At 40.0% G+C, this 24867-nt stretch overlaps 1 protein-coding gene across 2 annotated transcripts in view; it reads left to right on the forward strand.

Annotated features, from left to right (window-relative positions):
• Positions 1-24867, forward strand: part of SLC24A2 (solute carrier family 24 member 2) — a 182000-nt gene that overhangs the window by 117021 nt on the left and 40112 nt on the right. For both annotated transcript variants that reach the window (XM_075931491.1, XM_075931492.1), the window contains 3 exons: positions 4382-4432; positions 20208-20306; positions 21351-21457. In XM_075931491.1, the coding sequence (XP_075787606.1) occupies positions 4382-4432; positions 20208-20306; positions 21351-21457 (257 nt within the window). The remainder of the gene's footprint in view (positions 1-4381; positions 4433-20207; positions 20307-21350; positions 21458-24867) is intronic.

Below are 24867 nucleotides of genomic sequence, written 5' to 3' on the forward strand. Positions count from 1 at the left end.
GCCTTGTTGCCAAGGAGGCTAACAACATATTGGGCTGAATTAGGAGAATTGCCAGCAGATTGTGGAAATTGATTATTCTCCTTTATTTGCCACTCGTGAGTTTTGCATTCAGTTTGGGGGGGCCCCACTATGAAAAGGTTAGGAACCAACTGGAGAGAGTCCAGTGGAGGGCAATGAAAATAATTAGAGGGCTGGGGCACATGACTTATGAGGAGAGGCTGAGGGACCTGGTCTCATATAGTCGGAAAAAGAGAATAGTGAGGGGGAACTTGATAGCAGCCTTTAACTTACCTGACAGGAAGCAGGGGTTCCAGAGAGGATGAAGTCAGGCTGTTCTCAGTAGTGACAGATGACAAAATGAGGAACAGTGGTCTTAAGTTGCAAAGGGGGAGATTTACGTTGGATGTGAGGAAAAGAACATTTTTATTAGAAGGATGGTGCAGACCTGAAATGTGTTGCCCAGAGAGGTGGTGGAGTCTCCATCCTTAGAGGTTTGTTTGGCAAGGTTGACAAAGCCCTGGCTGGAATGATTTAGTTGGTGTTGGTCCTGCTTTGAGTAGGAAGTTTGACTAAATGACCTTCTGAGGTCTTTTTCTACCCTAATTTTCTATGATTTTATGATATAGTTAAATTGCAGGATCCCTACTAGTGCCAGCAACATGCATTCTTATTGTGCATATTTCTTCTTTCCTTTTCTTATTTCTGTCAAGTTTGACAGTTTTTTTTTCTTCCTATGGCCCTCCTTTCGGTGGTGACAGCAGCAAACACAGATCTAAATCTGATTCCAATTATCTCCTCTTATGCTCTTCCTTTGTGATTTTCTGTCTGCTGCCTGGGTATTTGGTTCTGTGTTGTTCACCCTTCCAATGTTGGAAATCACCTCTGCATCTCATCCCATTCCCAGCAGGTCCCCTGTCTTATACTACTGCCTTTCCATTCTATTGTTTCATCTGTTGCCCCAAGTTCTCTTAGGTAAATGTCATCTTTCCTGCATTGCTGTATACCCTTCTCCATTTTTCCCCTCTTACTGGCACCTTCTTTCCTGATTAGTATGTCCATCTCCTTATCAGTTGTCTTGTTCCCATGTGTCTACTTCCTCGTCTCCTCTCACTGCTCCTCTTTCCAATAGGGCTTCCTTTCATTCTTCTCTCTGTTTAGAACCTCTACACTGAGCCAAATTTTGGAAAAAACCTCCTCTTTTGGAAGAGCCCTTCTTCCTCATGGAAGGAGGAAGACTGGGCTTCCGAAAGAGCATGTCTGCTCTTCTGCAAAAAAAAAACGGAAGAACAGACGCGTTCCCTGGATGTGGCGGAGTTTTTCCAGGATACTACCGGTATCCTGGAAAAACCCTGTAGTGGAGACATAGCCAGGGAGAGTAAGTTTACATGAGGAAAAACTGTTAAATGTTAATTTAAACCCCATAATTAAGATAACCAGGGTTCTAACTAGATAATAGGTCCAGTAATGAGCTCCTTACTTAAGGACAATCCACACTGAAATCAGTGGGAGATTTGCGTGCGTAAGGAATTCAGGTACTATATCAATACCTGTTGATATGGCTCCTTCCCCACTCTGGCACGATAAATGCAGAAGTGGGGGCCAGCAAGTGTACCCCAAAACCTTATCTACCAGGCTTTGGTATAAAACTTCCTCAAAAAATCTTAAAACCCTAGATTTTGGGGATAGAATCTCTGCTGCTACCACCCAAATTAATAAAGAAACCAGGAGAGAGACCATTTGGGAAAATCTCACCCCTAAAGTAAAAAGCAGGATACCACCATTAACCAATACTAGGTTAATAAAAGGAAAAGAGAAAATTTTTATTATCACTACACTATTCCTGTTGGGAGCATAATGATTAGATGGAAAAGTAACAAAATAATATACTCATGGAGAAACTCCATGGGCCTAGAACTCAGTTACAAAGGAAAGCCAAAACATTTTTTAAAAAGTGCACAGACAGCAGATCCCATACCCAAACCATAAAACAATGAAACCTAACAGATTTATGTAAACTTTATCCTACTTACAGAAAGTGAAGAAAGAATCTTTTCTTGGAGGAAGACATGGTGTCTGTCCCCCTCAATAGCTGGAGAGAACTGCCCAGAACAAAGGAGGGAAAAACCAAAATTCCTTTGTCCCAGTTTGAAATTCTTACCTACATTCCTATTGGCCACTCCACCTGGCTAGGTCAGGGACATAGTTAACCCCTTAGTCCCCAGGCTGCTGGCTAACCCTCTTGATCATGACACCTGTATTTTTAGGGTTAAAACCAACATGTACAAACAAGAACTTCCTTTGTTCTGGAACAATTTTTACAAAGCTATATAAAATCCTTTCTTTAGTAAACTGCTGTCTGTCCTCTAAATGAGACTGTGGGTAACATTTATATACATATAATTATGTGTATGGGGGCATTTACCTACCCATGAAGAAAAGAAAAGAAACTGTACAACTACCACTACATATCATTACATATGATCAATTCTTGTTAACATGTAGAATTTTTGTGTAACACAATCTTTTACAGTGAATAAGTGTACAGCACTTTAAAATCAAAGGGTACAACTACACTGTAAACTAAAGTTGAATTAAGATACGCAACTTCAGCTACGTTAACTGCGTAGCTGAAGTCAACGTACCTTACCTTGGCTTTTGGTGCTGTCTGCACTGCAGGAAGTCAAAAGAAGAACACTCTTCAATCGATTTCCCTTACTCCTCATGAAATGAGTGTTACAGAAGTTGGAGTAAGACGCCCGTTATTTTTAAATTATTGTGAAGTAATGGGCTTGCTGTGTAGACATGCACTTTATTTCAAAATAATGTGAGTTACTTTGAAATAATGCTGCTGTGTATATCTGCCAGTAGTGTTTAAGAAAAGGCTATAAGCTTTGTTTTTGTGTCAGAATTGTCCCTGAATCACATAGATGATCATTCCTGAGGCCATCTAACAGAAACAACCCTTTAAATTGAATCAAAACAAATGATCTTTTTAAGTGCTGGATTTACATATATTCATAATACCTTAGAATGAAAACTAAGATCAAGATGTCTATTAAAATTTACCCAAGTGAAACAACTCTGAATAGAACATGCAGTACATCAGCTCCAAATATTGGGCTCAGAACAAAATAAAGTGCTAGAATTTTTATAATTAATATCTTAAGTACTTTCCTGAATATGAGGGGAAAATAATTGATCTTAAAATCACATTATCAGCTTGTGAGATATCTGTAAGTCTTAGGCTTCCTATTGCTGCCAAGTGTTGGATATTTAGACGTGCCTATGTTTTACGTTAAAGCTCGAACTAAGTGAAAATGATGAAAAATGTTACATTTGTGCAAAAATTTTCTCTCGTTTATTTTTGCATTATTTGGATCCCTCAGCTTTTATTTTTCCATAACATTTAGGAAGACTGTAAGTTATTCACAGTGAACAATGGAAAAAACTAGAAACAACTTCACAGAAAAAATGAACTTTGAAAAAATTTCTGGATGAAGAGGAGATGGTGCCACACAAAAGCAGTATTATCTAGGGGAAAGATATGTGCTTGAGTGCCAGTAGGGTCCTCCTAAGTTCTAGTCCTTCTTCTGCACTCACTGGCCTTAATAAATCCTATGTACACATATGTGCTTTAACATGATGCAAGTATATGTTTCCGAATCCTATGGAGTAGGTAAATATAAATTCTCAAGACTCAGATGATAAGACTAAGACTAAATTATGTATTCACATTCAGACAGCAAGTCAGCATTAGTACCAGCAGTAAAACCTTTGTTTTTAGATTCCAAGCCTAGAGATCCAGTTCCACTCATTAGGCTATACATTTTCAAAAAGTGGAGGCCTTAGTTTTGGGGTGCCCAACTTGAAATACATAAAAGTAACTTGATTTTCAAAGGGCAAGGTCTCATTTTGAAAATGAGGCCTCTTTAAGGTATCACAAATCATTAGTCTCTCTAAAAGTTAGGCTATGTCTACATTGGCACTTTTGTCAGCAAAATTTTTTCAGTCAGAGGGCTGAAAAAACACAACCCTGGCCAATAAAAGTTTCACTGACAAAAGTACAAGTGGATCATCTGCACAGATGACCTTACGGCAGCAGCAATACAGCTGTGCTGCTATAAAATGTCTACTATTGACATGGTCTCAGTACTAAACTACAGAGATTGTCACATCTAGTTAAGTCACTTAACTAGCAAAGGACTTCTGAATTTACAGGGAAAAAATCAGTCTTCACCAGTTCAACAATCCATGTATGCCTGTTATTGTGCAGAAATTTTCCATAATCACCCTGAAATTTATTAAGCACATGTGCAAACTTTCAGATGTTTTCAATGTCTGCTGGTTCCTTATCCTTGTGTCTTTTACTGTGATGTTGTAGAGCTTGGATCATATGGAAAACTAAAATATTATGACACAATGACTGAAGAAGGTAAGATATATTTTAGAATTGTTTGTTTTAGCTTTTTACATTCTTTTTAGTGCCTTTTATGTGTTTGCTTTTTCCTTTGTGCTTCTTCCTTCTTTTGGAGGACTATGTATTTCCTCTTTGCATAATTTTGGTGGCAATACTGTGATACTACATCATTCTTTTTATTTTTATTTTTTTTGGTCATTTGCATTTGCAGTTTTGTTTTTCACATAAATACATCAGATGTTTTTGCTACAGTAAATTAGACATATATGTACTAGCAAGTATATACTATTATCTAATGTATACTATATCTGTATATTTTATATTATGTTTTTGACATAACACATCCTATAGATATGCTCTTTTGTGGATGACCTACCCATAAAGTCTGAAAAAATAATGTAATGACTTCAGTCTTCTGAACTATTCAACAGCTATGAGTTAACCTGATTTTTTTAAATCTTTTCCAGTTTTTCCTGGCATAATTTTAAGGGCATAGTTAACTTTAACACAGATATTAGCATTAAGATCCAGATCCTGCAAACATTTATAAGTAGGAAATACTTGGAGCCAATTTAATGCCTGGTGAAATCAATGGGAGTCTGGCAATTGACTTCAAAGGTCAGTGCTTATAGCTCTGGCTCAGGAAAGCATTGAGGCATATGCTTAACTTTAATCACATGTTTTAAGTGCAGTCAATGTTTCCTTAAATGGGAGATTTCCCTCAATTAGGAGGTAAATATTTTCAGAATCAGGGTCCATTGTGTAATTACTTGATTGCATCTGCCAAATGGGTGTTATAGTAGCAGTTGAACTTGTAATTGATTGCACATTCAAAGTTGAAGACCATTTTGAGGCTGCTGTAATAATTGGCCTTGTGTTCTTATTCATTTCTAATGTTGCATGTATGAGACAAATAAATCATTTTTAAAATGAGATCTTTTCAAGGTGAATTTTGCTGTGTCTGAATGTCTGAAGAGAAGCCTTCAAAACTATTTATTTTGTTATTATTTTGTTTTTGTTCTTTTATGTGTGTTTGTTCCTTGTACTCTGCTCTCACTAGCTTCCTCTCTCATGCTGCATGATGCTGGCCTTTTCCTTAGATGGGGATGGCTGCCAACCTGCATAAAAGACCATGAGAGTTAAAAATTTGCTACACTTTGCATAACTATGCAACTGGTTATGCAACTAGGACATATAGGCTAGTCTCCACTGCAATTCAATGGGCATAGCTGTGTCTCTCAGGGGTGTAAAAAATTCACATCCCTGAGAGATGTAGTTAATCACTGATGTAGACAGTACTAGGATTCTTCTGTCACCCTAACTATAGCCTCTAAGGGAGGTATTAAGTGATTACCTTTAAGTACTGTATCTACACATTTTGAGTGTAGACATACCTTTTATAATACATTATATTAATTCAAACTACTTTATTCCTGTTTGCCATAATAGCATAGATTTCTTATTAAATAATGTTACATTAACCAAGTAACAAACATAAGGATTTGCTCAACAGAATCAAAATATTTTATTCCTGCTTCTGTTAGCACAAGTACCTCAGATGTACCTGAACGTGAAATGAGGAGAGAGGAATGTTATTTCTGACCTTGTGGTAGTCAACTTTATCTCCTGTAGTATAAGATCGTACTATCCTTATCTTGCATGAGTGTCAATGTTAGCTTATTAATGATCAGTACATTAGCCACTCATAGTATTTAACTTTCTGACTTCTTCTCTGTCCCTTTCACCTGCAACAGTGGTTTTAAGAAATTGGTGATTACATATATGTTGAAGAACCATACTAATGAAAAGCTGTCACACAGCACAATATATCCTCTGTCATTCAACACAGACAGTTCTGTCTGATAGATAGCCCAGTGAGTAAAGAAGCATCTGGTTTATATTGTTCCCCAGCAACAGTGAGGTTTTTAGATATAGTCAAAAAAGAAGGAGGGAGTGGAATTTCCTGCAGAAAATTTCAACTTTTCAACAAAAAAAATCAAATCCCACAATATTTTGTCTTTAAACGAAAATGCTTTGATTCAGAAACGTCATTGTGCTGTTTTATGACTAGTGTAGTTCAGGTGACTCATGTCCCCATTCTCCTCTAGAGCAGAGATGGGGATTAAGCAGCTTGTGGGCTGGACACACTTCACCAGGGTTAGCCCCTGATGGACCACCCGTTCCTTTATTTACCTGAGAATCTACAGGTATGACCCCTCACTGCTCCTGTTGGCCACAGTTCACTGTTCCCAGTCAATGAGAGCTGCAGGAAATAGTGCAGTCTGTGCCACTGGCCAGGAACAGCTAACTGTGGCCAACGAGGGCTGCAAGTGGCCATGAGTATGGATGCTCAGGTAAATAAAGAGTCTGGTAAACCAAGCAGCAAACCTTGGTAAACAACATCTGGTCCGCAAGCTGGCTCCCCTGGAAAGTAGGGCTGGGGAAGCTGGTGGTGACTGAGCAGGAGGCTGGTGGTGGCTAAGGTATGGAGTCCTGCCCACCCTGGGAGCAGTCACAACTAGCTTCCCGAGGGATGGAGCTGGCACCTTTGGAACGTAGGAAGGATCCCACCCCTGATCTGGAGGCTAGACTCTAAATGAATCACATTTCCCATGATGTACATTTTCTCTCTCTTCTTGAGTAAATGCAGTACATCATGAGAGGTAAAATCTAGCTTCAGTCTATGGCCCATAGAGAAGAACGAGGATATTCAGGAACTGAAAAACAACTCCTGTGAGAGATCACAATGGCATTTGCAGAATAAAATATTTTGGGATTTGATTTTTCTTTTCAGACTTTTTGATTAGGGGGTTTTTGGTTTTACAACAAAAATTTGAGAACCCAATTTTGCATTGAAAAAACGAAGGAGAAAAACATGAAGCCCTGGAATCATTACTGACCCAGAACAATAAAATAACAACATCATTTTCCTCTTTAGGCTAGTAAGAATGCTATATATATTTATCTCAAAAAATGACCAAGATACAGTGCTTCATGAATTCATCATCTGCAGACTAATGTAATGCTCTGTAACTGGTCCTAGGTAAGAAGTTCAAGAAAAATCTATGACCATGGGTGGCCCATGAACTGCCTGGGCCATGGTGGAAGATCAGGAAGAAGACAGGGGATTTAGGACAGAGTATGGACAGGGCCATCCCTGACTATGGCTATTATTGAATATGGCAGCTTGGCTCCTTTGAAGGATGAGTCAAACATTTGATATTATGGTCCACATTTTACACTGCCTTCCCATTTGAGTTTCTCATTTACAAAGCCCTTAATGAAATTTGCCCAGGTTATCTCAGAAACTGTCTCTCCATCCCAGACTTATTATGGCCATGGGTCTAGATTCAGTGAAACTAGAAGTCAAACTTTCTCAACAGTAAATTCAAGGCTCTGGATTGCCCTTCCAGCCATTATACAATAAAAGCTACTTCATCATACCATGCCTCAGAGAAGCAGAATATTAAACAATTCTACTAAGCTTAATGATACCTGATTATTTTGGGGGCATTTAATTGCATTTGTAAAGAAGCAGAAGAACTTAATTGTGACTAGCCTCACTCTCCTCTCCTCTTCTCATTGATGAAAATAGAAGCCATAACATGAATTGACTTGCTTGTATTCTAGATGGACTAGGAAGGTAATATTTGTTCCACTGAGATCAAACTGCACTTACCCATGTTATTAAGTGTTCCAATGAAAAGAAAAATTCCACTGCCATCTGGGTGTGTGTGTTAATGTCAATTTTATTGCTGCATGTTATCAGAGTGATGTTATGTCATAGTAATAAAATATAATTTGCCTTGATGTTTAGAAAAATCCAAGTAAATATGTACACATCACCGTAGTATGTGCAAGTTAGTGTAAGCTAATCATATGACTGAAATATTTTCAGTGTTACAACTTCCTGTAACACAGCCATCTTGAAATCGCAATTGTGAATTTCAAAGTGCCTGCCTATTTATGTCAGTTCCATTTAACTCTTGTTCTTTCTGATGCCTTCTTTCCAATGTTGAATCATATGGCTTTCATATTTCTATATTTGTTCAATACTGACTCTCACTGGATAAAAGTGACTTTTATGCATTGAAAACATTATTTGCTGTACATTTTGAAGTTCCTCCCCTTACAAGAATAAAATTGTTTTCAACAGCACTGAAATTAGTAGAGATATTCCAGTTTTCCACTGTTGTAATTAAGAGCAGAATCTAGCCCCAAATGAGTATTAATTATAATTACTATAACATAAATGGATATATTTTCCTTCCATCCCACGCTCCTTCCATCACACATACAAACATAGTCGGTTAAATGATCTGTCAATTTCAAAATTAATCTTAGGCTTTTGTATAAAGTTCTAACATCTCTTTTTCTGGAAGAAATTTCCCATTGCAGTGTATTGACAGCTGATTCACACTGATGCTTTTATGCTGCACATGGATGCACTGATCTTCTTTTGTAATGTTATATTGGAATATTATTGTATCTCAAAGGTATCATGTAAGTTGCATGGGATATCACACATCAACTACTTGAGGCATCAGTCAAATTATTAAGGCATATCCTATCCTTTTTTTAGTGTTTTTTTCTGTCAGCTGGAAGGGAAAATAATATGAATGATCCCTGGCCATTATCTGGACTGCTCTATACACAGCTGAATGGTTGTAATAGAGGAGCAGAGCAATTTAAACACTCTTTTCAGGTACCAGTTCAGATAAATTGTGCCCTCAGTTACATCCATCTTACCTAACTGATTTCAATTAAAACAAAAATGTCGGGGGCCAGTGAACATCAAGAGGCAAAAACCCAACTCTGATAATAGAATCATAAAACACTAGAACTGGAAGTGACCTCAACAGGTCATCAAATCTAGTCCCCAACACTTGAGGCAGGACCAGAGCATAGGGCATCTTGGGACCATGCAAAATGTCTCATCAGGCATCGCTTTGTTCAGAGGCTTCTGGCGTCTTTTCACACCCTTTGTCCAACTGCCATTCTTTGCTGTGCACTCCAGCATCTTCAGTGAGAAAAAATGGATCCCACACTTACCTGGTGTGCTCTGTTAACTGTCGTGAGGACACTGTACATGGCAGCAGATATCATCTTGTAATTACTGACAGAGGAAGAAGACTCAGGAGAGCCTGACACCATATGGACAGTGGCAACCTGTCATTGCATTTGGCAGTCAAGGAACAGAGTAGAGGGGCACTTTGGGGCTAGGAAAATCAGCACTGAGTGCTAGGATCACATTATCATGCAGGAGTAGGATGAAGATCAGTAGCTACAGGATGCGTAAGGCAACCTTCCTGGAGCTGTGATGCAAGGACATGAGGATTAAGGGACTTATTGGAATAGCACTCTATTTAGAAATTTGGAGCTGTGTAGACAGCACCAAATTTCGAAACAGACTATCCCAAAATAAGGTACAAGTCACAAATATGTGTAGGTTCAAGTTTCATAATCAAAGCTTGGAAATGGAGTGGAGTGAATGGCAAAATGAAGGATCCCAGAGAGGGAAAAGGAATGTAAGGACATAGATGGGGTGTTGCTGGACACAACATTTTGAATCTGCTGTGAGGAGGCAGGGGGTGAACCTGTGTTGATTCACACTGCTCCTCGCATTATGTGTCCTGCTTGGTGAAGGCCTGGTTGCCCTTGCGGTTCTGTAGCTCCCTTTCCAAGTTGTTCTTGACATCTGACTCATTCGTGGATTGATTTAACACGTTGCAAACCAGATCCTCCCTGTTTATCTTAGGGCACTTCCTTATTTGTTGAAACTTCTGACCTAGGTTACCTAGGGAGGTGGTGGAATCTCCATCTCTAGAGTTAAGTCCCAGTTTGACAAAGCCCTGGGTGAGATGATTTAGGTGAGGTTGGTCCTGCTTTTGGACTCAATCACCTCCTGAGGTCTCTTACAGCCCTAGGATTTTATGATTCTATGACACCATCCATTGTGCACTGTTTAGCACAATGCACAAAAAGGTGTTTGCTACATTGAGTTCTACATTGTTACATTTCACCTACAAATCATTTTTCCAATATTTCCACTCACTTTCCCACTGATCTTTGCAAGGAATGCATCTTGACAGGCACCATAATTATGGTTAGTACTGCAGCGAGGATGGCTGGTAGCTGTGCATATGGACAAAAGGAATTCCAGTTGGGGCTAGAAAATTCCCTTTGCAGAAATATAGTTACACTTCTCCACAGGCAAGTATGATCCTGGCAGACATATCCCTGCTCAGGGTAAGCATGGAAACCAGGGCACAACTTATCCAGGCTTCTGGCTTTTGACCTGCTCCATATGCAGCCCACCTACGTTCAACTTTGGTCCTGTACAAGTGATTGATGAATGGTCCAGGATAGTGTCCTACAGTAGGAGAGGTGACAAAGCTGCACTGCTGTGGAACTTGCAGCAGAAAATAAACAAGTACGTCACAAAAATTTTCATGGCCTCTCTCTGCAGGATTCCATTGAAATAGCAGAGAGCATCAACATCCTTCTCAGCCATATTGATTAGCTACATGAGGATATGTGCAGCTCACAGAGGCACAGCCAGCCTCCTGCTTTTCCATGCCCTCAGCTTTGCATTTCACAAGCCACACCCACTTACCCTGCATCTCATCTCCTGCTTCCTAGTCCCTGGAAAGACATTGCTCAGACTGGCTATGCCCATCAGCAGTGGAGAACACACACAGACACATGCGGCAACCTCAGGGAGAGCCCCTGGTCCTTGTCTACCTCAACCTCTTCATCTGCTATTACATCCTCTGGGTTAGGTCTTCATCTGCCTCTACACCCTCCAAAGTATCCATGGGGCTCTTGGTAGTAGAGATAGGGCGACCACTAAGGACAGCATCCAGCTGTTTATAGAAACAGCAGGTCTTTGTTGAAGCATCAGTTCGTTTCATGGCCTTATGATGATATGATATATTTATTCTTTAATCTTCGTTCTGTCCTGCAGCATTTCCCACTCATACCCCTTTTCGCACAAGGATTGAGAAATATACAGTTCTGTGCCTGGGACTGGACAGACTCCTCTCTTCATACACTGATCAGAGCTAACAGCCCCGCGGTAGTCCAAGCAAGGGAGTGTTAAATGTGATGGGCATTTTCAGGCACTTGGGAAGATGCCATGAGACCACTGCATGATGAGCCAGCCCAACAGAGGGGAGGAGGGTCCAGGTGTTCTGGCTATATAGGGCACCACAGTTTGTAAGGCCGGCCCTGTGTTGTGTACTTCATGTATTGCATCAAATGCTTCAACAACTATGTGGGTGAAAGCAGTCACTATCCTCTCCAGTGAACTCACACAGAAAAGCCTGCCAGCAGGAAATGGGATTCAGATTTCATGGGGCTTGCCAGGGAACAGGGTAGGTAGCTGGATACCTGGCTGCAGGGAAGCGAAGTTCAAACTACTGACCAGTAGGGCTGACTGGGAATTGTTGACCACTTTCTGGAGGCCAGAATCAATGACAAAATGCCTCAAGGTGTCTGTAGTGCATGTTTGTTGACAATAAAGGAAGTGGAGGATAGGGAAAATGGGTGGGGCTGCTGGTGCTTGGGGTTTCAGCCCTGCAGTGGGGAGGGGTGGCAGTTGGGTCTTCAGCCCTGTGGGGGAGAAAAGGGGGAGCACTTGGGGCTTCAGTCCTGCCATGGAGGGAGGGGGAAGGCGGTACTTGGGTCTTCAATCCTGTGAGATGGGGCACCGACACTCAGGGCTTCAGCCAGATGCGGTGTGGGGAGGGATGAGGGGAGCTGCCGGTGCTCAGGGTACCAGCAGTGTGGGGTGGGGCACTGACACTTGGGTCTTCAGCCCTTTGTGCAGGGGGGAGGGAGCAGGGGAGCCGCTGGTGCTTGGGGCTCCAGCCCCACAATGGGGAAAAACCGCCAGCACTTGGCTCCAGCGGCTGAAGCTCCGAGTGCCAGCAGCTCCCCTCCTACCTTGCCCCACTTCAGGGATCAAGTTCAGCCCCACAGTATGCAGGGGGAGCCACCACAGCTTGGGGCTTCAGCAGCTGAAGGTTTGAGTGCTAGTGTCTCCTCTCCACCTCTTGCTGCAGTGGAAATACAGGACAATGTGCCCATTTTTTAAAAAAAAAGTTGGAATGCTGGGAACAGACTTTAAACACGGGACTGTCCCAGGAAAAACGGGATGGATGGTCACCATAGTTATAATGTTCAGGGAGGTGAATAGGCATAATTTCTGATTATCCTAGATTTACCAATAGAAGCCCCTAGAGTAGACATATTCATACTGGCAGATTCCATTTAATCACAATTGTTTAGAAATGACACAAGCAATTAGTAGCAAAATCTGTACAATCAGTTTAAAATAGCCAAAAAGCTAAGAATGAGCACATTGCCTTAATGGGAGTGGCTTCTGCATGGTGACAGCCAGAGGTTACTGCTGTAATTGCCTTACAAATTGAGACTGTTTATCCCTTTCCGCTGTTGCTCCCAGTAAGTAGGCTGTTGCTATGTAATGTTTTTTGTGAGAGTGAATACATGAAGTTATTTCTACACTGCAACTAGCACTGAAGCCAAGTAGCTAATTCTCCACTTTTGGCTGCCTCACTTTTACATCAAATAGATACCACAATTATTATGGTATTTTCAGGACTGAAAATGTTAACTCAGCATCCCCAGCCTGCCCTGCTAAGTCTCCAGCTTTGGATACCATGAGGGTGGCCAAGGCTGACTGCTGTGATCAGGTTGCTCACTTGCTTTTCTCTTTCTCCTCTATTAGATGTTCAGAGGCTACTAGAGGAGAAGCCCAAAGTAGGGGGTTCTGAGAAGAGTTGATTAAAAATGGGGTAGGAGTAATTTTTCAACCAAAACTGATAGGAGATGGTTCTCTGATTAAAAGATGAATTTTTGAGGGCAGTAAACATTTCTGCAAAAGCTTTCAGTTAGTTGAAACCCCTGTTTTCTGTTGAACATATGTTTGAGTGGAAAACTTTGACCAGTCTTTGGGCTGAGTAGCCAGCTGATGAAGGAAGGGAGGAAGGGAGCTGCAGGTATAGCTACTGCAATTGCCACTTAACCATTTAAAGGGAGGAGGAACTGAAAGGGGGACCCTGGAGGTGTGTGTTCTAATTAATTACAGGGAAAAATATAATTTATGGTTAGGAGCAACAGAAGGAAGAAAACTAATGTATTGGGAGGAGTGGGGAAAATAATGAGGGAAAGGAGAGAATTGATATATTTATGTGGAAAAATGTATGTATCATGATAAGTGATGGGTTTGAGGAGGAACTGATGATTTTTGATGTTGCCAGACCAGAGAGTCCAGATTAAGAGAGGTACAACCTATAATTTGGGTCTTCAAATTAATGTCAAGATGAAAGTAATGACAGTTTTTTTTATTCACATTATTAAATTGTGTGTAATTTTGTTCTCTTTGACCAAAGCTAAAGAATAGACAGTGTGCCTCATTATATGTATTTCAATATGTTTTAACCAACATCCCCAGAGAGTTTGTTTATACTGAGATTTGTTTGAAACCTAGAAGAGTTCAGGCCTAGAAGAGACAATGACCATTCTTAAAATATGGCTCTCTCTTGTCTATACTAGGTGCAAAGTCTTGCTTAAACTTCTCTTAGTTAAAGTGTGTTAGTTTATTTACAAAACTAATTCATTTTCTCAATCCAGACAAACCCAAACATAGTAAACTCTACTACTGGAGTTGCCAGCTTACCCAAGTGTCCAGTCAAACCTAGCATCAAGATGCAGTCACCTCGTATGAGATTGTCTAACTAACAAGGATTTATTTTATAAACTACTTAGCTCCGAAAGAAGCTTTTGCTTGACATAAATTGATAGCTAATTTGTTTGGACTGGACTGAACTTTTGTTTAATTACACTACCCAATTGACTCATTAGCCCAGCCCATTTAGCTATAGCTTTTATATTGAAACCTTTTGGAGAAAATTTAACCTTAGATATTTGTTTCAATAAAGTTATTTACTTCATTCCTTATTATGGGCTGAGCATTGAAGATATTGGTGGGATTTTTTTAATCATAAAATCAGAGGAGGCTCGGGGCTGTGGTACAGGTTGGGATCCAGGTCGCTTACCTGGAGTAGCTCCCCCTTAAGATTCCTGGCCATTGGGAGCTATGGCGATGGGTCCTACAAGGGAGGACAGCACAACAGTGCTTCCCAGCAGCATTCTCAGCAATGAATTAGCAGTCTGGCAGGGACGCAGAAGCGGAAGAACTGCAACACATAAAACCATCCCACTCACCCCACCAGGTTGGGCTAGATAAGGTGTAGGGGCTTTATTGGCTTCAGTCCAGGGCCTCAGGCTATGTGGGCCTCACAAAAAAGTCTGGACTTTTGGCATCCAGTAGATCTTTCTTTGGCTGATCTCAGCTGCCATAGCCAGCAGTGTCAATGTCTTAGATAGTCCCACAGCACCTAGTTTTTGTACAGCAAAACCCAGACTTTAAACTCTCTCAGAAATAATTTGGTGGCCAATGCATATTATGGAACATGGGCATATCTGAACCCCATTTAGAAAGTTGTGTAATAATCCAGAATTAAAGCAACAAAGGCATCCAGGTCTGAAATTAAAAATTTAAATACTATGCCAAGTGTAAACAGTTAGAACTATGGCTCAGTCAGGATTCCTTGTGGGGCTCTCTCCCCTTTGAAAGGGTGCAACATGCATTCCTTCTGTTTGCACAACAGCTCTATAGACTGGTGCTGGGGTTTGGGGAGGGCATTGCCCCATCTTCCTCCCACTCATCCTCAGGGCACAGGGGGCACAAATGCAAGATCAGTCACATTGGGACCCCAAGAATGGAGAAGAAGGAGGTAGAGTGATATAATGGTCATAACTGGGATTACTGGACAAAAAGTAAGAAAGATAACATTTTTTGTTAATGTTAAGAATCACTTTCTTCACAGTGATCTCTGGGTGTAGAAAAATCTTGCAAAGGCAGTACTCGATATTTTATCTCTTTGGACTTTTAAAAGTAGGTTAGAAAATGTAATGTAGAGAAAAACACGGCCCTGGGAGAAAAATGGGCCTGGTCTACAGAAGAAAGATGCACTGATTTAATTTAAATAAGTTTTTAAACTGCTGTCAAAGCAGTACAAAAGTGTGGACAACTTTAGTTCAGTTTAAGAGTGGCTTAATTAAATTTGGTTTAAATCCATTTCTAATTGACAAAAACTAAACCATGCAAAACCATTCTTGCACTGAAATAAAAGCTAGGAGTTTGTTTGTATAACCTTGGGTGGGCTAGACTTCACTAGGGTTGCCAGGTATCCGGTATTGACCTGGACAGTCCGGCATTTTCGCCTCCAGTCCGGAAGCGAAAATACCAGACACCTGGCAACCTTACCACACTCAGCAATCGAGCCCAGCCCCCACCCCTCCCCCCAACCCGGACCCCCACTCCTGAGCCCCTTCTCCTCCTCTTACCTGGTTCCTCAGGAGAACTCTCTTCCCACATTGAGTAAGAAAACAAGATGGCTGCCGGCAAAAAAAAACCCCAAAGGCCATATTTGTATTTTTTTTTATTTTTGTTTTTGTTTTTTGGTTTGGTTTGGTTTTTTTTTTTTTTTGGGCTTAATAACTGTCGGGGTCCCTTTTTTTTTGTCTCCCCCCTTTTTTTCTTAACGGTGTGGGGTTTTTGGGGGAGGGTGTTCAGTATTTTTGGTTAAACCATCTGGCAACCCTAGACTTCACTGCTCTTCTCCAGTGCCTAAAAAATACCCCCACTCTCACAGCCATACAGTACTGGAGACCCACAGTACAGTCTGTAAGGAATTTCAGCAAGGATTGCCCAGTGTCAGCCTCCCTACATTCAAGTTCCAAAAGAAACTAAAGAAATGAATTTAATTAAATAACTTTATAAAAATCTTATGAAGAAACAAATAATCTAATTCTTACAACAGAACACAGCTATGTTATAACCCAGAAATAATGTCCATAGTTACAGTAAACATAAGTATAAAGAAAAAAAGTAAACACAGTGAGAAAAGATTGAGAGGTTTCAAAAGCTTAGATTTAGTTCACCAAAGCCTTAGTTTGTGCCTCTGATCATCAGATCTGTACCATATGCTGAGTCTGAACCATCTCTCCACTTGCTTGTAGGGAATCCTCAGTTGAAGTCCAGGCAGCCTCTTCCTCTGCTGTGGATTACTGCTAAGCAGCCAGCTCACTGATTAAACTAGTCAGTTAACTCACAAGTGAACACGCTTTAAAAAACCCTGTTACAAGAAAATACAAAAACTGAGAATAACAAAGTAGAAAGGACTCTTTCCCCATTACATACATTTTCAGAGAAGCTGAAAATCATACTGAGAAAGTAACTAAAACAGTTTGGCAAAAATCAAAACAGCATTTATAGCAGACAATACAGGCAGTCCCCGGGTTACGTACAAGATAGGGACTGTAGGTTTGTTCTTAAGTTGAATCTGTATGTAAGTCGGAACTGGCGTCCAGATTCAGCCGCTGCTGAAACTGACCACCAGTTCTGACTTACATACAGAATCAACTTAAGAACTCCAAGCATCCCAAAGTCAGCTGCTGCTGAAACTGATCAGCAGCTGATTCCAGGAAGTGGCGGGGGGGGGGGGGGAGAGCTCGGGCAGCGAGGCAGCCCAGGCGCGCCTGGGCTGCTCCGCTGCCGGCTTCCCCGAGGTGCGCCTGGGTTGCCCCGCTGCCCAAGCCCCCCCGCGGCTTTGCAAAGCCTGGGGAAGCCGGCAGCGGAGCAGCCCAGGCGCGCTTGGGCTGCCTCGCTGCCCGAGGCCCCCCCCCCAGCCGCTTTGCAAAGCGGCGGGGGGGCTCGGGCAGCGAGGCAACCCAGGCACGCCTGGGCTGCTCCGCTGCCGGCTTCCCCGAGGCTTTGCAAAGCCGCGGGGGGGGAGGGGGGGAACTCAGGCAGCGGCTTTGCTCCGCGTCTTCCTGGTCTGCAGACCAGGGAGACGTGGAGCAGCTTTTCTCGCCCGGAGTACACGGGCGGCGGGACCACGAGGTCCCGCCGCCCGTGTACTGCGGGGCAGCCCCGTTCATAACTGCGGATCCGACGTAAGTCGGATCCGCGTAAGTCGGGGACTGCCTGTACAGAAGAAGTTATTTTCCCTCCCAGGTTCTCCTTGCTCTAAGTAGCATTGCCCATGATCGTCGGTAGAGGGTTAACAACATCACGTAAAAGTGCCAATGAAGAATAAATCTTTCGTATAGACTTCTAGAAGACTTTCATTCACCCATGTTCCCAAGAATGTAGTAGTACACCTTGGACATTATGGACCAGATTTCAAAAAATCTTTATGCATCCACCTTGGGCACTGTGCCCCCAATTCATGTGTGCAAACAGGCATGTCTGTGTGAGTATAAGCACACACTCCTCCACAACTTGTGTGTATGCCATGTTTTTCACCCAAGTCAGTGAAATTGTGAAGATGACTCCAGTGTTGTAAATGGAAATACTTAACTTTTTAACCATTACATTATAAAATAATAGGTGTGACTGTTTTCTCCTCTTTTCCTTTTCCTTTTCCTCTTCAATTCATCTTACACTTCAGGCTCTTCCCTTTCTCTCTCCTTTATTCTTTATTCAGCTTTTTGTCTCTTTTTCCTTTATGTCTCTGAATTATATTCTCTGGCATTGACCTTGCACAATGAAGAGGTGACCTGACCTTTTTCTTTTCATTGCTCCTCTGTTCTGCAGGCTGTTTTTGTTTTACCTTGTGAACTGTATATAAAGAATTTCAAAATCCCCATATACATTTTTTCAGCAACTGAAAAAAAACCTGCCTGTGATATTCCTTACTGTTCTTCTGGCTGAACACATATTATTTTGCCTTGTGATGCTTTTCAGACGGTTCTTTTATTATTTTTTCTCAGCGGGAGGTTAGCATTTGACCATTTAATTCCATTTCCCCATAAATGATCATTCTTGATCTCTTGGTGCATTAGCATGTCATTATTCCATTATGATATCCAGCTTTCTAAACATTCCCAAGTTGTTTTGAGCTAGTTATTATTTTAGACCTGTGATTTATTAGTAGATTACATTAAACACCACAGTTTGACTTTATCGTAATTTTGACTTATATTTGGAAACACGAAATAAAAGTTTGTTTGTTATGGTTTCTCTTTACTTTTTGAAGTTAATTGACAGAATGTATCCTTTGGGTAGTGTTGCTTGATTTTAATGAAATACCATTTTGTCCTAAACCAGTCAAAACTTTGTTCCCTCAAAACTCCAATTGATTTCAATGGGAGTTTAAGATTGAGCAAGGATTATATAATAGGACTTTTATGTTACATTAGGACCTTCTTATAGGACCTTTATGTTATAATAGGTATGCATTCTACCTTATCAGTAATATTTACAATGAGGGGAGAAAGTGACAGAAGAAAGAAATCATAGACACATACAGTAGGATAAAAATACACAAGGCATATAAGTGATAGAACCACAACTCATAGAGCAACTATTGTAAAACATCCAGGGTGTGTCTAGACTACATCCCTCTTTCAATAGAGGGATGTAAATTAGACACTTCGAAATTGCAAATAAAGCCAGGATTTGAATTTCCGTGCTTCATTTACATAATCGCATCATGGCGCTCTTTCGAAAAAGTGCTATTTCAAAATTGAAACCGCAGTCTAGACGCAGTTCTTACGAAAACAAAAGCCTTTTTCGAAAGTCCTGTATGCCTTAAAAAATGACATTTACAGGATCTTTCGAAAAAAGCTTCTATTTTCGAAAGAACCACATCTAGACTGCAGTTGCAATTTTGAAATAGCGCTTTTTCGAAAGAGCGCTATGATGCAATTATGCAAATGAAGCATGGGAAATTCAAATCCCGGCTTCATTTGCAATTTCGGAGTGTCTAATTTACATCCCTCTGTCGAAAGAGGGAAGTAGTCTAGACACACCCCCAGGCTACATCTAGACTTCAAGCCTCTTTCGAAAGAGGCTTTTTCGAAAAATACTTTCGAAAAAGGCTCTTTCGAAAAAGAGCGTCTAGACTACAACCAGTACTTTTGAAAAAACAAGCCGCTTTTTCGAAAGAGAGCACCCAAGCAGTCTGGATGCTCTCTTTCGAAAAAGCACAGTTTGCATTACATAGCGCCTTTTTTCGAAACGAGGTTTTCCGTGGTAGAAAAAACTGCCGCATTCTTTCGATTTACTTTCGAAAGAATGCGGCAGCAGTCTAGGTGCAGAGAAGTTTTTTCGAGAAAAGGCCACTTTTTTCGAAAAAACCCTGTAGTCTAGACACACCCCCAGAGAGCTATGTACAAAATTGAAGAGAAGGATGTAGCATTAAATGGCAAGGGTTTAGATTAAAATTAGTCTGTGGGAAGGTTATTTAGACATTTTGAATTATGGAGATGATTCTTGCATATTTTTGTACTAGCCACTAGTGGGAACAAAATATTGGACTAGATGGAACACAGATCTCATCTAGTATAGTAATTCCTATGTTCTCGTTGCAGATCAGAAATTGTGTTTTTTACTTACAGCATGTTTGTTTATTTGCTATTCATCTTTCACTTTTGTTATGCAAACTTGATTGGCTGCATCATCCGAAAAAAATATTCTCTTTGGGTTTTAGGACACAAATTTTAAATTCTTAACTCTCTAAGAAACAAAAATATACAGACGCATGAATGTCAAATAATGTTTAATAATGAGTTAGCCAACTATTTAGGATTAATATAAATTAATTTTTGGTTTTGGTTTATAGAGGAAGTTATTACAGAGAAATATTGCATCTCGGAATGGCTGCACTTGAACAGTGACAATGTTTTCTTTTAGGAAAGTTTAAAGAGAGAGCCTCAATTCTTCATAAGATTGCCAAAAAGAAGTGCCAGGTGGAAGACAGTGAAAGACGGAATGGGGCTGCTAATCATGCTGGTAAGTACAGGAGTTAAATAATCACAGATACGATCTCAGATTTTAATTAAGGAAGAATCTGAGTGCAGCAGTAATGCATCCATACAGCTACATTTACTTCTTTGTACAGCAACATCAGACAAAATACGTCTCATTGTGTCAGCTTTTGTTTCTTCGTGACTTCTGAATAGATTTCTGGCCATTACCATCTTTATCTAATAATAACAGCTGAAATGTTGTCACACTTCTTATTTAGAAGTTTCTTAGGATGCTTATGGGAAAAGGAATTGCACTACTCAAAAGTAAGGTTAAATCCTGGAGTGCCTACTCTCCCATTTACCTCACCAAGGTTTTAGCATGAACAATTACATCTTTGCCTAGTCACAGCTGTGGAGACCAGCCCAAAGTTTAATTTTGAAGTTTTGGTCTAATGAAGTTGTACCAACCATGGTTAGCTATTTGTATAGAGAAATACATTTAAAAAACTACATGACCACCATAAAATCTGTGCCTTTCATGACATTTGTGACAGAATTTCAGTTTTCCTAACTACCGATGGAAAATGTTCTTTAGTGAAGTTTCTGTGTCTGTTTATAAGTTTATCCATCCCTCTAGCTGACAATGCATCATCCTATATTTTATTACTTGATGATAAAGTGGTTTAGTGTCACTTTTGACTTAAAAGTGTTAGACTTCTCATAGGTTTAGTAAGGTTTTTGTGTGCGTACAGAGTCCTTAAGTTTCAATTAAGAATGTAAACATTAAAAAGAACATTTCTAAAATACAGCCACTTTTAAAATAGATTCTGCATTCCTTATTCGGAGGCAAAGCTCTCAACGATAAAATTTCACTCTAAGTTACGTCTATGCAAATTTATCTTTTCCATGGGTTTGCAATGCACCAGTATAAATGAAGCCAGAATTTCTCTCTCATATATGTATGTGTGTAAGTGATTTATTGTTAACACTTAATAATTCAAATATACTGAAATATGAGTGTAGTATCACTAACAGATTTGTTATATTTCTTTGTTCTGTTTTTTCCCATTTATGGATGATCTTACAGAAAAAATTGAACTCCCAAATGCAGCAAAAGTGGAAGTTGAAGTAACACCACCAAATGATGGCTCAGGACCAGTGCAAAATGGAAACATTGCCCATGGAATTGAAGAGGTTACTGTCTGCTTTTTTCTCTCTTTCTCTTGATAAATGTATTCCTGCATAGTGTTACTATATCGGAAAGCTAGTGAGCTGGCTTTTACCAAGCAGAATCTTGATCTTACATGCTCTTAAACCAGAACCTAAAATTCAAGGCACTATGGAGAGAGAAACCCTCATAAAAAGCAATTCTTGGCATTGAAGTTCATACTGAGGTTCACTTTAAGTTTAAATTACACAGTCAAATCATTAGCATTTTTCTTAGATAAGTTATAGCAAAAGTTGTTCCACATTGGCAAATTGCAAGGAAATGCTACCTCTGTTGTTAACCTATTTTAGTTTTTCATTATAAATTATCCATTAGATCTCTACTCTTAAGCATTACTTTGTAAGGGCATGGCTCCACTACAGAGAAGATCGACCCTCCAGAGGTTGTTCTTCTAGTGTTCAATTTAGCAGGTCTTGTGTAGACCCCCAAATTGAATGCCCCTGCCAGCATCTGTTACCCCTCAGTCTACAAAGAGTAAGGAAGCCGTTGGGAGCATGTGCTCCTGTCAGCCTCCTGCAGTGTAGACGCTGCAGCAGCTCGACTTAAGGTAAGTTGAATCTAGCTACGCATTTTGCTTAAGCTAACCTGACTGATCTAGTGTACATCGGAGCTTACTATTGCACACCTTAGCCACTCCAGCCTTATTCTGACAGCTATTTTGCACATTTTTATAAAGTAATCACACCGGAACTTAAATTCTTTGAAATTTGAAAGCATTTTCCATTCTCTTACAAAAATTAAAAGTCTTTTCTTTATAAAAATATTGATTAAATTTGAACATGGGACAATTTTGACCAGTAGTGGCCTGTTTTGAAGCAAAAATTATCTCTCAGGTGATCAGAGGCAACAGTTCACAATTTCAGTATGAAAATAGTGATTTTGATGCAAATGTTGGGTAAAAAATTTTCGTAATAAATATCAAACATTTTTATGGAAAATTTAACAAAAATAACCTCCCTTGCCATTGCTGTATCAGCCTTGTCAAAGGCTTTCTGGAAATCTAAGTACACTTTACCCACTGGATCACCATTGCCTACGTGCTTGTTGACCTTCTTAAAGAATTCTGATAGATTGGAGGGGCATGAAATCCCTTTACACAAGCTATGTTGACTCTTCCCCAACAAATCAAGTTCATCTGTATATCTGATTCTTTACTATCGCTTCAACCAATTTGCCTGGGTACTTTATGCTCATCAGTTTGTAACTGGCATGTTTGCCTCTGAAGCCATTTTTAAAAACCAGTGTTACATTAGCTATCTGCCAGTCATCTGGCATACAGAAACTGAGGCATTCTCCACCCTGAAGGATCAAACATCCCATTTGCCTTCAGGGAAACGTTGCTGTTCTGAAAATGGTTGGCTGGTGAACAAGTGGGTTAGGATCATAGAACAAAAGCCTCCTAATGAAGAAGAGAAGAGGGGCTTCTTAGAGTGATCTGAGTTTAAAGCTGAAGAATCAAGGAACTTTTTACAATTTTCTTTATTTTATAGCATTTTGAAATACTTTATTTTATAAATGTAACTCAACTCGACACCTTTCTGTTCGTTCTACCTTCTTTCTCTTTGCTTTTTCCTTCTCCTTAGTTTTGTTGTTGTGCCAAAACAAAACAACAACATTTTTTCCCTGAATCTAATTTTTTCCCATCCTCAGTATCATGTTCCTTCCATTCGTCCCAGGCCCATTTTCGAATCTTCACCTCCTAACCCCAGTCTTCTCCAGTAGCGGGTCTAAGTTCTGCTGGATCTCTTACCAGACCAGAGCTCCATGGAATAAGCCCAGGTCTCTGCTTACATTGTCGGTGCTTGCAGGAGTTTTGAGTAGCCCTGTCCACCAACCTAAGCCAGTTATATTAACCTTGGGTCCAGTTCAAGTCCCACTGAAGTCAAAAGCAATGACTCCTATTGACTTTAGTGAGTGTTGGCTCAGCCCTCTTGAAAGGAAAAAAATGCCCTGGGATAATTTTCTTTCTAATCCAAACTGTAAAATGTTCCTTTTTTGTTGTGACTTTTTGTTATGGTTTCTTCCCTCTTGCTATATATTCCATCTTACTTTGGAGTTTGTCCTAGTTATTATATTTTTCCTTTTAACCTTTAACAGATTTCCATGAAGGAGAAAGTTCCATTATATAATATGTTATATTTATAGCTCAGTACTGAGCGTGTCTGACAAAAAGAAAAGGGGACTAGAAGGACAATGATGGTATCTCATTAAATATTTTATAGGCTGCCATATGGAGAAATGATCCTTCTGAAAGTTCTCCCTCATCATCCTCCTTAACAAGTATTTGATTAAGCAACTTCAGCTCTAATCATTCTAACTTGTGCCTTTTCTAAAAATAACATCCAATTTCAAGTTAACACCTTCTCCTCCCACCTCACAAACACACGCACGCACACACACTTTCACTTGTTTCTATGGAAACCTAATTGGAAAACTTAAATATGCCAACAATCTCAAAGACAACTTTTAATGAAAAGAAAAGGTATTTGGATGCAATGAGAACACATCACTACACCTTCATTGTTTTTAGCATGATTACTAAACAGATTAAGCAACTATGATTTAGTGGATTTAGTTTTCTTCACCAAAGAGCAGCACATTTTAGGATGAAGTTCTTGTCTGATTCATTTATTCCCTTCAAAAGAATGTGTGGCCCTTTTAATCAAATTAGCATGATTTGAATCTGATTATAAGTTTGGTCTCAGTCACTGGATGTATTTCCCAGAATATTTTAAATGCTTCAGTTTGGGAAAGAAAGAGCAAGAGATGACAGAATCCTTTACTGAAAGGTAATAATATATCCCAAAGTGCTTGATTCTTTTGATCAATAAGCATATTTTTCTGCTGCCTGAAAATCTTCTCCTTTGATATTGCATTGAGCCTGAAAAAATTGCCCAGATCTCTCTTGATATTAATTTTTGTGTAATTTAGGGATAGTTGCACTGCCATAAAAAGGGATTGATCATTGTATTCCCAAGGCTATTTACTGTGCTATTTACTATGCTATCTGTGCAGTATTTTTTTCTGGTGTATATCTTTTACACTTGTTTTAAAAATAGGACAGTGGAAAAGAGACTACAAAACAGGGGCTTCCTCATCATTTGCATCTCTAGATCACTATGATTGTTATTTCCATTTGCAGGCCTGCTGAACATAGTTTACAACATGGCAATCAGTAAGGGTACGACTACACAGCAATATTATTTCGAAATAACTAGCATTATTACAAAATCACTTAGTCCGCGTCTACACAGCAGGCAGTTATTTCAAAATAATGCCAAAATACTGGAGGACTTCTTACTCCGACCCCTGTAACCCTGATTGTACAAGAAGTAAGGAAAGTTGGAGGAAGAGTGCTTTATTTCGAAATAAGTGC

The sequence above is a fragment of the Pelodiscus sinensis genome, chromosome 6 (genome assembly GCF_049634645.1).
Source record: "Pelodiscus sinensis isolate JC-2024 chromosome 6, ASM4963464v1, whole genome shotgun sequence".
Lineage (NCBI taxonomy): Eukaryota > Metazoa > Chordata > Testudines > Trionychidae > Pelodiscus > Pelodiscus sinensis.